We start from the raw sequence: 16,613 nt of genomic DNA on the forward strand, positions 1-16,613 counted from the left end.
TAAGGAAGTCTGAGGTAACTCAGTTGTGTCCCTGCACTGTTCACATCACTTGGTCTAAGACCTGAGGTTTGGCCGGGATGCATATAGGAAGGCACTAAGAGGGTTCAGTCCTCAGAGGTTGGGTTGAGGGATAGTTGCAAGTCAGATTTCAGATGTGAATTTTGACAACATAAGGGCTGTTTGGATTTATAGCACGCAGGGTAGATGTGCACCTTATAGACTAACTAGAGGAGATAATATATAATTATATATGTAATTATATATTACATATATAATTGTGTGTGCGTGCGTGTATAAATCTCCTTTGGGTTGTCTATAAAGTGCACATCTACCCTGCCTTTTACAAATCTATGTAATCTATATAGCTATATAAATGTGTGTATGTGTATATATATAAAATCTGCTTTGTGTATTTATGTGATTATAGATTAGATATACACACATAGTAGATTATATATACAAAGTAGATTATATATACACACTCATATATATAATCTATATAATAATAGTAATATATACATAAATAATCTATCATGTATATAGATTAAGTAATACATATTTATATATATGTATAACTATGTTGAAGAAAGTGTATGTGTATGCATATACAGCTGCATAACATGCATAGCCAAGCGTAGGTGGGTTGGAGTGTGTGTGTATGTGTGCATGCATGTGTGTGTGTGAACATGTTTGTGTGCATGTCAGTGTGCAAATGTGTGAACATGTGCACCCGTATGTGTTAATGTGTGCATGAATCTGTGAATGTATGTGTGAACGTGTGCATGAGAGTGTGAATGTGTGCATGTGTGTGCACAGGGGTGTGTCTATGTATGTGTATATCACAGTGTGTAAATGTGTGTTTGCGCGCGCATGTGCGTGTGTGTAATGTGTGAACGTGTGCATGAATGTGCGCACGTGTGTGTGTGTGTGTGTAGGTGTGCGCCTAGCCAAGCTTTGGCGGGCTGAAGTTCACTTCACGCCGTGCTGCGTCCCCTCCCTGCTCCACTTGGGAGGAGCGCAGGCGGGGCGGGGCGGGGCGGCCCGTACTCCCCGCTTGCGGACGTGCGGGGCTGGGGCGCCGCCTCCCCCCCAGTCCAGGCAGTCCCGCGGCCCCGGGCCGGCCGGTGGGGGCGGGGCGGGGCGGGGCGGGGCAGGGCTGCAGGTCTGGGCCTTGCCCGGCAGGGGGCGGCGCAGCGGGTGGCGGAGGAGCGGCGGTCGCATGCAACAGTGCCAGGCACCGGCGGGGGGAGCCGCGGCTGGGGCTAGAGACTCCCCCCGGCGCGCAGGAGGGAGCCCTCGGCGGGAGAGGTGAGTGCCCCGCTCTGCGGCCGCTGCGCGTCCCCAACTCCATCCCGGGGGCTCCAGCTGCGCTCCAACAGCTGTCAAACATGTGGAACAACCCCCGCGACCCCTCCGCGCAGAACAGACGCCCCCCCTCGCCTCGCTCTTCCCCTCTCCCCCTGCACTGGGGGCCTGCCCCGGCCAGTGGGTTTGTGCTCCCCTTTCCTTCCCCTCGGGCTGAGCAGGGGCTGGGAGCGGGGCGCGGGGGTTGCTGCTGGCTGTCCCCTGCCACGGGACAGTCCCAAGGAGCATCGGGGTCTCAGCGGTGGCAGGTGACAGAACAAGGAGCGATGGGTTCAAGCTGCAGCAAAGGAAGCATAGATTGGACCTTAGGAAAAGAATGTCTCACTAGGAGGCTGGTGAAGCACTGGGGCAGGTTACTCAGAGGTTGGGGAATCTCCATCCTTGGAGGCTTTAAAGACAAATGGCTGGGGTCCTGGTTTGAGCAGGGGGTTGAAGTCCGTACCTCCTGAGGTCCCTTCCAACCCTCATTTTCTATGATCCTATGTGCCTGCCCTGGAATATACTGCCACAGCCATGGGCAAGTGCCAAGGATGGGATGGATGGCTGGTTCCCTGCTGGGCTGGGGGAAGGCTATGAGGCAGCCATGGATGAGGGGAGCCATAAGGAAGGGCTGAGGGATCAGGTAGTGCCTCCCCCCTGCTACCGCTGCTGCCACCTTGGCAGTGTTCTGAGCAATGGGAAGTGCTGAAGTAGTTCTTGGAAGTACATTGAAATTCTGGGATGGAAAGGGTAATAGAAATGGGAAGTATTTTTGTTTCCTTCTAATTTTGTCCCAGATTCAGATTTTTTGACTGTCATAGAAAGAACTGAGTCTTGATAGCTTTGTCCATATCAGAAGTTTAGAGATGCGTGGTGGCATAAAGGGGACCACAATTAAATGCAGAGCAACAGGACTGTAGGAGGTAATATTACAGTTTTCTGACATTAACTGCCATACAATTGATGATGTTTCCAGGGAAATCATTTCATATTTAGGGTTAAAAGCTTTGTTTCTTGTATGGATAAGGAGTTCATCATTAGACTGAACAAACTAAACATTGCTAATCATTCCTGTAACTCTATTTTGGAAGTCTCAGAAAACTGCCTTGCATTAAGCACATCTAAGAGAAGGTTAAAGATTGACTTGATCAGTCTACAAAAAACTATGGGGAGAAAAAGACCTCTGATAGCAGAGGGCTTTTAACAAGGCAGAGGCATAACAGGATACAGGAGTTGGTTGCTGAGGCTATGCAAATTCAGATTTCAAAGTAGAGCACACATTTTTAACTGTACAGGTAACTGCCCATTAAAACAATCTGCCTCTACATGTAGTAGCTTGTCTGTCTTCTGGAGTTTTAAATAAAGACTGAGTACTCTTCTAAAAGAGATGCTATAGTTTAGCCACGAATTCTTGGTTTTGATACAGGAATCACATGTTGCAATTTTATGTCCATCGTTGTCCAAGGAGTCAGACTAGCCAGTCACTTTTGGGGCTTAAAATCTACTGATCTTTGTCCACAATGGTGGGTTTAAAAAAAATAATAAATATATTGATTATTTTGCATTTACAAATGAGTGACATACTTATAGTCATGATATCTTTGAACTAGCAGAAAATACAAGCAAATATAAAGATTGCAAAAACTCAGAATCTTGAGAAAGTTACAGTTTCTGTTCCAGCTCACATAATCCTGACTCACTTTGAAATAATAAAATAATTAAATGAACAGCTATCAGAACTGACCTAAGCCAGCATGGTACAAAAGCTAACAGTGAATACTTCACATATATAACTTCCTTTCAAAAAATAGGAAGGCAATTATTTTGCCTGATAGCCCAACAAAATATGAAAGAAAGAAAGACTGTTATCTGGAAATATAGTTAGTTTTTATAAAGTTAGTTATGTGTGACCTTGATTTCCCCCTGCCAATTTTTGTGGTTTACAATTTATAATTGCATTTTCCTGTGGTTTTAAAATGTCTTTGTTGCTGAGTGGAAAAACCCACACAAGTGATAAGGGAAAATGATTGATAGGGGAATCATTGAAATAATCTACACGTACTATCAAATCAAGGCAGCAAAAATATTTTTGTTTTTCTGATTCCTCAGTTACTTAGGCGTTACTTGTAACAACAGGTCTTAAATATTTTTCATAGAAAATGTGTTTTGTAAGTTGAAAGTAGTCTTTTTTTAAATGAAAATTAAGAGTTAATATTATGTACTCTGAAATGACCACAAGTCAGATTTTTCAGGCAATAAAATTCTCTCCATGGAAATGGGAAGTATCCATGTATCCCTCACTGAGGATGAACACTGAATTCCAAACAGGAAATGCAAACATAGGTCTTGTCTATACTATCTATTTTTTTTGCTTATTATTAATTGTGACTCAAGATAACCAGAGTGTTTGTAGAAGTTCATGTGAATATTTCTCTAAATGCCAGTTAAAGGGTGCATTAGCCTTTACAAATCCTTAGCTACCTTGAGACGATCGATAAGTCATTAACTCAACATTAACTTTGCCAGAACTAGTAGGCAAAAATACTTTACTTTTCATAGAAGTATTTCTCCAATGTAGCAAATCAGGAAAGGTGAAACTTCCCTAGTGTCCTCTTACCCCAGTGGTGCAGCTCAGACACCAAAAGACTTCTGGATAAGGGAAGGTCTGCTTCATTAATGTATGCAGGATTATACCTTGTTATTTTTGCCAAACCTTTGGCAGACACTGCTTTTTGGAGTTAAAAGTACAGCTGCAGTTCTGCATAGTTTAAGCAGAAGTCTAGTCCAGTGAAGATATAAGGACCACATCCTACTCTGCCTACTGGGTGCCTAAGTGGACTTAAGTACCCAGATGTGATCCTGTTCCACCCTGCTTGAATCCCTGAACAAGCAGTAATTCAAAAGGAAGGCGAGTCCTCCTCCTCTTTGCTGTTTATTTGAGACTCTAGCTTTTAGACTAAGATGACTATGTGGTAGAAAAGTAGATATGTTAATAGATTTCCAGGGACTTGAACAGGGTGGAATTCAGTTGTACATAAGCGTCTAATGGGTGGAGTACACTCTGGCCCTAGCTGGAGTCTAGCTAGAACCAGCATGTATATTGCCTGATGCATTATACATGAGGAAACATCAACATCATAAGCTGCATTTCAGCAAGGTACTTAAACATCTGCCTTATATTAAGAACAGGAATAGTTGAAATAATGAGACCACCCATGTGCCTGAAGTTAGTTTAGGTACTTTGCTAAACTGAGGCTAGACACCTACTTAACATTTTTTAAAACTTTAAATTGCTTTACTTAGGAAGAAATATTTGTCTAGGAAAATATTAATCTGAAGCATATTTACACATTTACTTCTGAATTTCCATTTTGTTGTTGTTGCTTTTCATATGTGGTCCTGGTTATTGCAGCCTCGTGCCTGGGTAGGTATTAGGATTAGGAAAAGCAGCATGCTTCTTAATGGATATTCTCCACGAAGAGTTAAGGTACTTTTCACCATTTTACTTTAAATGAATGGGAGCTGTGAGAGTGGAGTCCTTGTCTGCTTAGAGGATCTTAACCAAAATATCTAGGTACTGCACAGGTCTGAAATGACCAAAAAATCTTTTAAATCTGACTTCAAGGCTGCTTTGTCATATTTTTCCTCCAGATTCTGTTTGTGGTAAAGTTTAACTCTCTCCTGATTTTTTTTTTTCTGACAAAAAGGATAGAATCTGTTTGTCACAGATGCAATTTCCTTCAGAACCATGCACGTTTAGAGATCTGGATACCTTTTGTTAAGAAAGCAAAGATGGGGGGAATGAAAAGCAGAATCAAATATCACGTGGTTGTTCCTTGAGTGCAACAAATGGGCTCTGAGATCCAACATCCAAGGTGCTTGAGGTCTCTGAAATAGAAAATAACAGGTATTTGGGAAACTGATTTGTCTTACCTACTTAAGAGGAGGGGGGAAAGGAGGTAAGGAGGATAGGAAAGATTTTGTTACATTAGATATTACCTGTTTAAGACTCTTTTTCTGTTCATATAAAACATGACCACAAACATAAACACACTGTAAAAAAGGGGAAAAAACCAAAACAACCATACTTTCTACTGATTAGGTGGTTATAAACCAGTGCCTCCAAAAATCTTTACCTGTTGTTGAATAAATATGTCCAAAGGAAGAATGGACATTGCAACAATAGATGCATTTGTTAAGTAGATTATCAGAGTTGAAGACTAGGTCAGAAACTATAAACCATGATTCTTCAGGATATTTGTTGTCTGTGCACATGTTTGTGTAATGCCCTTGCATTATTTAATCAAGCAATTTAAGGAGATTCTGGTTGTTTGTTAAATCGTAGGTGATATAACTATGATCTTTTTAATCCATGCAAGAACCGTAGAAGGGTGTGATATCCACCTGACTTGGACATCTGTCAGTTCTTATTAAAGAAGTAATCTCCAGCTCTCTAAAAGAATACAATCAATGTCCAGATAAAATGCAACAAGAAATACCTTAGAGCCAGAAAACAACTGACAGACTAGCTTTAAGAACAGCAGGACAATGCAGCAAGTTGCTTGGGAAATTAGTGAAATCTCCCCATTGGAGATTTCCATGAAGGGCTCAGATAGGCACCTGCCTGGAATGGTCCTGTTTCTGGGCAGGGGGTTGATCTAACTGACCCCTCAAAGTCTCTTTCAATCTTATGATTCTATGACCTTATGAAATGACCTGAAATACTTTTATAGCACAATGTGAGACTATACAAGTATAAATATGCAGGACCACTATTTTTAAGAACTGTTGACCTGTTTTTAGGATAATGTATAAAAGCAGCCAAACTTTCCAGAGATCTGATCTCTTTGAAAGTAGTGGGAACAGTGAGATGTTGAGTACTTTTTAAAGTCATTCTACTTCAGTTAGCTGCCCAAAGCATAGATGAATGCTTTGGAGAAGCTGGCATTAGTGGTAGAGACAGAACTTTTTTGATACTTTAAGAGAGAAACTGCCAGTTTCTAGCTACAGAAAAAAATCTATTTACCTTTTTTAGTTTCGAAGGTTTTTTAAGAGATGGTCAAGAAACAGAAAGCATCTTCTCATTTCCATGCGAGCTGTTTCCCAGGAACAGCGGCTGTAGTTTTTCTCATTGAGGAAGTGGCTGATTCTTTGGAAATATTTCTTCGCTTTCAGGATGTTGTTCTGTAAAAGCCCATTTTTCCAGTTCCTTGTTGCCTGCTGCATCTCCCCACCAAAACATTTCTCCAGCTGCTCAATTTGCCAGTGCAATCCATTTTGGAATTTCTCAATGCAACTTGGGTTCCAGGCACCTTGCGGAAGATTCTTGCTAAAAAGCTGGAAGATGTGGTGGAGGAGCTCATGGATTATCATCAGGGCATTCTCCTTCTTTCTGATTATGAAAATCTCTCTGGGGATCCTGAAGTCTGTCCTGTCATTTAGACATGATAAAGGAAATTGTCCACCCATCCTGCACAGGAGGTATAGGCTGTGGTTCACTTTGATTCGCTGCAGTCTGGAGCAGTCTGGAGATGAGATTTTGGTGGAGGAGAAGGATTTGATGGAGAACACCAGCACAAGGCAAACATGCAGGAAACTTCTTTGAGATAAGGTGTTCATAATGATCAAGTAGGTAGTCCTGATGTCTTTGTCTTTGGGAAGAAGCTGAAAACCCAGAGCTTGTGCGTCTTTTGTGGGCTCTTCCATTGCTCTGAATTTATTTCTTCAGTGTGAGCCATGTCCATTAGTCATGAATCCCTTTGAGGCTTTGTTTGTTTCACTTTCTGCTTAATGAATGAATAGTATGATACTTCTTTGTTTTAAAGATAATGATCAGCAGAAATATATTTGATAGAGAATGGTCTCTTCCTTATTGGAGTCTGGCCACAAACATGTCCCATCTTCTCCTTCACATGTCCCATCCTCTCTTATAAAACTTTAAGGCTTAGTTTATACTTAAAGGTTTTGCTGGCATCACTATGTAGATTAGGAGAGTGAAAAATGGTAGAAACCGAATTGGGAGTTGTTCTGGCAAAAACCTTAATGTAGATGAAGTTTACTAGTAAAACTGTAAAAGTTTTACTAGTAAAAGCTTGTTCCATTTGTAAACTTGTTTAAGCTACACCAGCCAAAGGATATGAGCTGTATCTCTAGTAGGTGGATTTGCTGGAATGGCAATATTGGCAGACTGATAAAAACAGACAAGCCTGAAGAGGAAAGGTTTTTGCCTTTTGTGTTGTGTTCCAGCCTTCAGAGGCTCTCTCTTCTGTTTTGCCCTCCCAACATATACTTAGCCCTGCTTCCAAACAGTAGTTAAATGTATTGTTGCTTTCTTCTCCTCTCCCTCTTCCCCCTCCCTCGCCCCGCCTGCACTGTACTTGCTTTCCTTTTGTCAGGCTAGGCAAAACTCCATTGACTTATACTGGAGCAGGACCAACCTATTGACATCTTTTAGACTGCTTAGGGAGGGATTTTAAATTGGTAGTTGAGAGCCGCTGTCCCAGTTTCCTTGAGTCTCACAATCTGGCTTCAATGACTGTTTGGGTTGGGATCCAGTTCCTCAGGGACTTAAAACACCTGAGGCTTTGGGGCATTCAGGAATGGTTGGACTGGATCCATAGATCTCACATTGTTTTACTCATGCTTTTTGAGAGTGGAAAGCTTTCACTTCCAGATGTGGCTGGTATTTTATATATATAGCGTCAGGCTGAACTCTGTTTTTTCCCAAGTATGTTTAAATGTCTTGGATGAAATTAGGCAGACAAGGTTCCTTGAGTGAATCTGATATCTTTTATTAGACCAACCCAAATAGTTGGAGAATAGTTATTAAGCAAGCTTTCGGGTTCAAAAACCCTTCATCAGGCTAAGGACATTTCAGCAGTTGCTGTGTGCTCTTCCTGGATGGAATTAGTATTTATTGATACAGAAATTCACTGGCCAGGTAGGTGAAACTTCAGTAGAATGTGAATAGTTAACCAGGTATGATCTTACAGCTTTTACTCTTCATGAGAAACAACTTTCATGAGAGATGCATTAAAAATTGAATTCAGTGGACAATGTGCTTCAGCCTGAGCTGCTATCATGATGATTTTATATGATGCTAGAAAGAAAACACGAAACGATATTGGAGTGAGACAATCTATCCTATTGTCATCTCATTATAAACTTGTGGTATCAGTTCAAACCAGCTGAGAGTCTGTCCTTTTCTTAGTTTGGGATGAATGGGTCAGTCTTTCAGGCTTGTTCCAGTGTGGAATGTAGTGGCACAGGTCACCTAGTAATTTGGCTTGAGACATTGTCCCAACTTTTAGTCAAGCACATTGAAAATACCACCAGTGGCAAGAGAGCTGCTTGGTTGGTTGGTTGGTGTGGGAGTTCTGTTCTGAAGCCAGGAGATGCTTTTGGTTGTCCTTGGGCCTCACAGCAGACCAGGTTGTGGTTGAACTTCCATCTCTGAAGCCTGTGGCCCCAGTAGCTTGTAAGACCTGAGACACCTGTTTGCAGCTTCATTTGCACTCTTTGTAGCACCTGTTTAAACACTTGGAATCTTAGGAGAAAGATGAGGGAAACCAATTGTCTTGGCTGCTCAAGATGCTCTTAACAAATAAAGCTCAAAGTTATGCCCTTTCTTTGGTACTTTCAGAGATGCTGACTACCAAGGCTGAATATGGCTGAGGAGAGTTGGTATCTTGGCTTGTCATTTCCAATGTGGCTCTGCAATGCTTACTCAGGAAAAAGTCCGAAAAATCTGAGCAAAACTTTCCTCTGAGTAAGGAGTGCAGGCCTGGACCCTAAGGATCTGATTTTCTTTAAAAATATTTTAGTCAGCATGCTGTTGATTGAATGACAAATGTTTCCTTGAACCATTTATTTCAAGGAATGTCTAAGCGTCTAGCATCGTTCTTAATTTTGTTTCTTAAAACTAATTTGCAACTGTAGCTATCTCTTAACACACTTTAATAAATATTCAAATATAGAAATTTGAGCATATTGTTTTTAAAAGGAAACAACTAAATTTGAAAAACTACAGACTTTTGTAATAGCAGATTTTCAATAAAGAATGCAAAAGCACGACAAAATCAGAATAGCTAGCTGGTATTAACATTGCTGACTTCTTTCAACGTCTCTACATTTATTCAGAAGTGTATATGCATGTGTAACTTATTGTGGTATCATTTAGCTTTCTATATGGGATCCAAGCAAGTCTTCCCAGTTATTGAACACAGTGGTGGGACAAAAACAGCTGCCTCCAGTTTCACCAGAATTGCTTTCACATTGCAGACCTAGCTCTAGGAAATGAGTTATGCAGCATCCAGCTTTCTGAAAGTCTTTTGCAGTTACTTTTTTAAAGTCTAGATTGTTGTATACATTTAATGAACCAAAATGTACCCATTAATACTTTTCATTTAATAGGTTTTCACTTACTTGTTTTAAAAACTTTTCTTTTTTTGTATATAGACTGTAAATGCAAAATTGGATTTTAGTCATGAGTGAAATCATCTCTTTTCCTCAAGATGACTCTGTTAATCATATCTCATAGTTTTGCAAGACACAAGACATTCTCAGCGAGCAAAGAATAAGATACAGATGGGACAGCTACACAAAACAATGCAGTGTTGACTCAGTAATTTGCTTGTAGAATTGTGGAGTAAAAAAAAGATTACTGTCTAAAGAAGACAGAATTTCCCATTAGATTAATAGTAAGATGGCTATCATCTGTATTACTCAGGACAGACAGCCTTCTCCTCATTACTCTGAACAGACAGGGCTGCATGTTTTCTCATACTGTCCTGCCATTGTACATCACACAGCTTCTGCCAAGACCACTTCCAGGAGCAAGGGCATACTTAACTCTGAGACTATCCAATGCTTAGCTAGTTCTCCAGAACTTCCAAAAAGTGAGTCACACAGCTGGGTACCAATTTCAAGATGTTGGTGTTTGTCTGCTAGGATGTGAGATGAAATTGCCACTCGCTCACTCCATGATAATTGTTGAGCAGTCATCAGCAAGGTGTCATACAGATGTTATAGTAACTTTCAGTTGCTGTGCTGGGTCAAATTTGAGCTGACAGCTTAGTGGTTAATGGAAGCTCTGTAGCCCATTACCAATCCCTTTTCCCATCTGTTTCCTCCAGTAATGGATATCGTAACTAGAGCTAGTTGGTGTTCTTAGAACAGCAGGAGAAGATTTGCACAAAGATGCTTTTTTTAAAGTAATTGTTATGGGTCACCTCACAGGCAGACAGTCCCTAAAGGCATTTTTAGCCATGTGCTAAATCTGTTCTCAAACTGAATGGCACGACTGAACTAAAATAACACTTTGGCACTGGAGGGTTCCTTACATAGGATGTAACGTTATTTTCACTGCTGTGTGTGATTTAAATTCTGTGATGAATCAAGTCATGAAACAAAGCTAAAGCCCTCTTATTGTTGCACTGGAAAAGGTACTTGCAATAACCATAAAAAGTGAATATCTTGGCAGTGATGACAGAATAGAGAAGTAAGGTGTGTATACAGTGTGGAGATGCAAAGTGCTGCCACTGTGCATGTGGTGCGAGTCCTGGAAGCTCCTAGTCATGCATTAGCATGAAGGCGGCAGTTACAAGAAGGTTGTCTAGCACTTGGACGAGGCAGGAGTGAGATTTGACAGCTGTAACTGTGACTGAGCAGCCCTCTTCAGGATCTACTGTGCTCACCTCACATAGGGAGAAGGTTAGAAAAGGTGCCCTAAACATAGTCTGTCTACCTTTTTCCTGACTGGATAACTGCGTCCAATGGGGTCACCTTTACTGTGGTCAGAATCCACAAAGACATAGTTGTGGGGCCTGAAACATCAGAGCCATCATGGACAATCTTAATAGTGAACACCCAGAGCACCACGCTGCAGTCATGGCTCAAGAATTCAGGTGACACAGCATTGACATCGCTGCACTTAGTGGGACCCAGTGAGCAGGAGATGGGCAGCTCAAAGAACAAGGAGATGGCTATATCCTTTTCTGGAAGGATAAACAGGAAGGAGAAAACTGACTTCACAGAGTTGGCTTTGTCATTAAGAATGAACTTATAAACCAAATTAATGAGTTCCTTATTGGAATTAATGAGTGCTTCATGACTCTGTCTCAAATTGGCACAGCTAATATGATTCTGTTATCAGCAAAGATGCTTGACTCTTGATACCTCTGATGAAACCAGGGAGGAATTCTATGCTAACCTTGACCAAGTCGTTTCTGACGTTCTAGAGGGAGACGGGCTTATTTTGCTTGTTTATTTCAATGCCTGATGGAAGAGACATGAACCTCTCGAACAGAACCCTCAGCAACGAAGGACTGGGAAAGGTTTACTCCAGTGGCATCCTCCTCTTGACCAGATGCACAGAACATGGACTCATAGATTCATAGATTGTAAGACTGGAAGGGACCTTGAAAGATCATTGGGTCCAGTCCCCACCATCACCAACACCCTGTTCTGCCAGAAGAACAAGCAACGCCCACGATCTAAGCATTGGCACTTGATTGACTATGTCATGGTTCATGATAGGGATTGGAACAATGTCTGCATTACTTGAGCTATGGTAAGATCTGATGATTGCTGGACTGATCCACTTGGTTATGTCACTCAAACTGGCTCCCAAACAACAACTGCAGTAGATGTTATGCCAATGGAAGGTCCACAGACTCAAGGAACCAATCAAGTGAGACCTCATCCACCAGCAACTTAACAATAACTGGTGAATTGCAATCAACGACAATGGGAGATTGTCAGCAGTTCTCGGGGAGCCTTCAAGTCTACCGTCATCAGTGCCTGTGTATAAACACTTGGAGTCTCTGCTAGGAAACACTAAAACTATTTTGATGGGAATGACTGGGAGATCCTGGTGCTTGCAGCTGATCAACTCTTGGACTTTCATGCATGGCAGAATGACACTAACTCCAAGCAAAATGAATTGAATCGCTTAGGAAGACAAGTCAATGAGATGCTGAATCTCCTATGTCATTGACGATATGCATAATTTTTTCAATGCCATCGGAGCCATCTACAATCTGAGCACTTGGGGACCAAGTGGCTTGGAGGAGACCTGATCAAGGGAATGGGAGTAATGTATGGCTTTGGCCCCTTCTTGGTTGGCACCTTCCTTCCTAGCGACGTCAGGATGAGACCACAGTCTAGGGCCACCTAGATGGTTCTGAGCGCTGCCTCTACTTGCCTGCCACAACTTTGATGTTGATAGCTGGGGGAGGCAATTCCCTGTTGATGGTCCTAGTGCGGTCGCAGCCCTGGGTCCTTCTTTGTGGGGCTCCAAACCTCCCCTTTCCCCCACCCTTACCACATCCATGGCCTGGGAGAGCTCAGCCTCCTTGTACCTTTCCCCGGGGTGATCTCTCCTCACCCATGAGGCCCACCCTGAGCGGGGTAGGGTGTCCAACTGTCAATCTCCATGGGACTGATCCTTAATCTTCAGGCCAGCCCATGGACAAACTAAACATGCCCCAACCTGGGGTAACGATAACTCAAAAAGTCCTTCAGTCCCTGTGAAGGCATTAGTCATCTACTGACAGAGTACAGGGGACTCCAGTTCCCCGGACCCTTTTGCCTCCCTGGGGCGAGAAAGAGACTCAACATTGATCCCTCCTCTTACTTTTTCCAGGGGGGCCCGCAGGTTGGGAGCTAATCACTCCTGTTCCCACCAACAGGTGGGAGTCCCCACTGGGGTACCTGGCTGCTCCCGCAGAGCCCACTCTTTGCCCACCACTGTGGGGACCACCTTTCTCTCCCTGCCATGACTCTCTGGCCAACTCCGGCTCCTTGAGCTCCACCCCGGGGTTTTTCCTACCGGGCAGCCCTGTCGGCCGCTGGGGCTTCTTGCCCTGAGCTCTGCCCCCTGGGATTGCCGATCCACAGGCTCAGGCAGCTGCGGAGCCGCCAAACCTGCGTCGGCATCTTCCCCCAGCTGCTGCTCGTTCTGGCACCTGTGGTAAGTATTGGGGCTTGTCGGGCTGGGTCCCAAGACATGCTGGGAGGGGGGCTTCTGTTTCCCCTCCCACATAAGTTTTATTCTCCCAGCTCAGTCAAAGCTTATGCTCAAGAGGAGAGCAGAGAGAGTGCTTCAAGGATGTCCTCAAAGGCAACTTGAAAACATGCAATATCGATATCTACTCATGGGAGCCTACTGCCCCAAATGGAGGAAGAGTCTGCTGCAAGGCTGTCAGTACTTTGAAACCTTATGATGACTGCAGGAGATGGAAAACTGAGACCAGCAGAAACAATGTGTCGTGGACTGAACCAAGAACTCAGCACCACCCACCCCCCATGAACACATGTACCTGGGTTGCAGTAGAACCTGTCAATCCCCTACTGGCTTTGTCAGCCATCTTCAGACCCACTGATAAGGCAACCGTGGAAGACAATCATATCCTCAACTGTGAGGGATTGCTGCTGATGATGGTGGAAGAATGGGCTTGTGGGATTGGAGTGTATTTTTGAAAGGAATCTCAAGATCTGTGTTAACAAACCATTTGCATAATGTGGGAACAAGGAGGAAAAACATCTAGGTCAATTTCAGAGAGGGCCTTGTCCCTCCCCTTTTCTTGTTAAGACTTGGAAGGAAAGCAAGATCAGCAGTTTTAGGGCAATAACATGATGTTGTGATGCTAACGCAGTAAAGCTCCCATGGTCAGTTTACCTTAGCATTCTTGCTGCTTGGTTTTGGTAATGACAGTGGTACAGCAGCATCAAGCTTTCAGAAAGACTGGGGTTTGGACAAGACTTTGAGGAAGTAAATGGGGCATCTTCCATTGTGAGCTGGTACATATAACAGCATACAACCAATGTCTTGTAGTTGGGGACGGTCTTTGTCATTAGTTCACCTCAGTCGCTCTCTTTTTTAGACCTCCTGTTGTGAGCTATGGGGTCATGTAAAACTGGAATAATCAAAATGCCATCAGGAATTTGGAGGGAAAAGAAAAATGAAAACTTTTGTTTCGGCAGCGAATCAAATAACCAGGAAAATAACCAGAACAATTGTAGCTTATTACAGCAGCTAATCCTAACCAGTAGGTCAGGGATGACTGAGGGCTACAAAGCTCTTGTGTTGATGGGGTTTGTACAAGAGTTGGCCCTCTTGTCTAAAGAGAATCTAAAGGTAGTAACCACCATTTAAAACCGGCTTACTAATCAAATATTGTCCTTTAGCATCTGTGAAGTCAGTCATACTTGTTGCAAAGTTTCCTTCCCTCTTATAGACGTGAATCATACATAGGCATTAACATACCACACAGTGTCAATGTTGTGTGGCACCCTGCAGCACACTTTAAAGGATCTGACAGCATCCCAGGGATCACTGAGATCACAGGGATACAGCAGCTAGTAAACAGATTTCTTTCAGTGTGCATTATTAGATCCCTTTGGATTGACATGCACTAGAGTGTCTGCAAATCTAGAACACTAGACTTTCTTAAAGAACAGATATATATTTCTCTGTCTGGTATTGTAAAGGTCCTCTGTGCCTGCTTGATGGTAGCAAAGGCCACAAAATTATTTATGTTTATTCTGTATTTTACTATTATGAGGAGTAGTAGCATTTGTATGGGTATAATGTCTTGGGGTCCCACTCCTGGCCCGGAACCCCACTGAGCTCAGAAGAAACCCAGGTCTCATGGAAATCTCATCATATCCACAGATCTTCAAAAATGGAAATTTATAAATGGAAGTATAAGGTGGGGGGATGTTGTTGTTGAGGCACTGAGCTGAGACTCAGAATGTCTGAGGTCAGTGTTGGGATTTGCCAAGAAGTCCTGTGTGAGTTTGGCCAAGGGACTGAATTGCTCTAGGCCTCAATTTCCCATCTATAAACAAGGAAAAATAATAACTCTTCAGCTGCCTTTGTTTGGCCTATATAAACTCTCAGAGTACAGATTTTATAGTCCCAACACATTAGGCCTGAGTATGTATTGGAGCATTTGTGAGCAGCTCCTCTAATACAAATAATCTCGCTACTAACTGTATTATGATTTGATTTCTTTTTTTTATTTGTGCCTGTTTCCCAATTGCTTCATACTGAGAGAGAACTTCAAACGATAGCAGTACATACTAACTAGGATGGGAATGTCTGCCTGAAAGTCTGTCTCTTGAAAAGTAACTGGAGTTTTGCTAGGACAACATGTAACTTCATTAACGTACTGTATTTACTTAAATATAAGATGATCCCCCAACAATTAGATTCTATATATGGAAAATATATATAAATTTGTTACAGTTTTCCAGCTATAGAATCTAATTATTGGAGTGTTGTCTTGAATTTGTCCCCCTCCCACTGCAACAGCAGGGAAAATGGTGTGGGTGGGGATGGGGTGGGGGTGTCAGGTGGCTCTCTTGCCCTCTTTCCTGCCCACTTCTTCCCCCTGCAGCCTTCCTATTTCCACCCTCCCCTTCCACTGGCAACCCTCACTCCCCATAATCTCTGCCCCCTCCCTCCCCCAGCTTTCTGCAATATCTGCCTCTTTCCCCCCACTCCTTTACCGTCAGACCCTGCTTAGCTTCTGAGACAGTAGAGCTGGGGAGGAGCCAGGGGATGCAGGGAGAAGCTGCAGGGGAAGTAAAGAGATTCAGAGTCAGAATTGCAGCAACTTCATGCCCCCTCCTACCCAACCCTTCCCACTGCTTTATATAGGAAACCTTGTTAATTTGAAACACAGACCAAAAAATGCTATTTTTCAAATACACATACCCATATCAATTTGCATATCTACAAATTACCACAGGTGCCTACTGATTTAATTGATCCAGAATTAGTAATTTGAACTTGTTGCAAATTGCTGCAAGTTTTAGTATAGGTACTCCATAAAACACACTTGAGCAACACCGTTGTATCATTGTATAAACCGTGCATGATATTAGTTCAGAACCAAGAATCTGTGTCATTCAAACCATGTTGACCCCTCAGTATGCCTGTATGAAGCAGCAAGTATTTGATTCGGATTTGGATTGGGGCAATTTGGAGGGACAGTGATTTGACTGGGTGATTTGAGTCACTGTCCCGATTTGATTTGGCTGAATCGGATTCGGAGATTTAGCCGCCAAATAAGCCGATTCTGTGATTCGGCCATAGAGTATAATGGAGAATCACTAAAATACCTATAACTTTGTCATTTTTTTGTTGATTTGGATGAAAGCAGCAGGGATGGTAGCACCTGGAGAGGTACCTGGTGAGTCAGATGTCAGGCAGGTGTCATAAATCCAATGTCTATATTGAGTCCATGAGTTTTTATATCAAG

At 42.7% G+C, this 16,613-nt stretch overlaps 2 protein-coding genes across 3 annotated transcripts in view; one reads left to right on the top strand and one right to left on the bottom strand.

Moving 5' to 3' along the window:
• The first annotated feature begins 1,176 nt into the window (after nt 1-1,176).
• Nucleotides 1,177-16,613, top strand: part of MOB3B (MOB kinase activator 3B) — a 180,884-nt gene continuing 165,447 nt past the window's right edge. For both annotated transcript variants that reach the window (XM_059724643.1, XM_006271393.4), the window contains exon 1: nt 1,177-1,308. The gene's annotated coding sequence lies outside the window, so the exon portion shown is untranslated. The remainder of the gene's footprint in view (nt 1,309-16,613) is intronic.
• LOC102570269 (interferon alpha-7-like) lies at nt 6,344-7,103 on the bottom strand. The gene has a single exon (XM_006271394.3). The coding sequence runs from the start codon at nt 7,048-7,050 to the stop codon at nt 6,376-6,378; it is 675 nt and encodes a 224-aa protein (XP_006271456.1). The 5' UTR covers nt 7,051-7,103; the 3' UTR covers nt 6,344-6,375.

Source organism: Alligator mississippiensis, chromosome 3 (genome assembly GCF_030867095.1).
Source record: "Alligator mississippiensis isolate rAllMis1 chromosome 3, rAllMis1, whole genome shotgun sequence".
NCBI classification, from domain to species: Eukaryota; Metazoa; Chordata; order Crocodylia; family Alligatoridae; genus Alligator; species Alligator mississippiensis.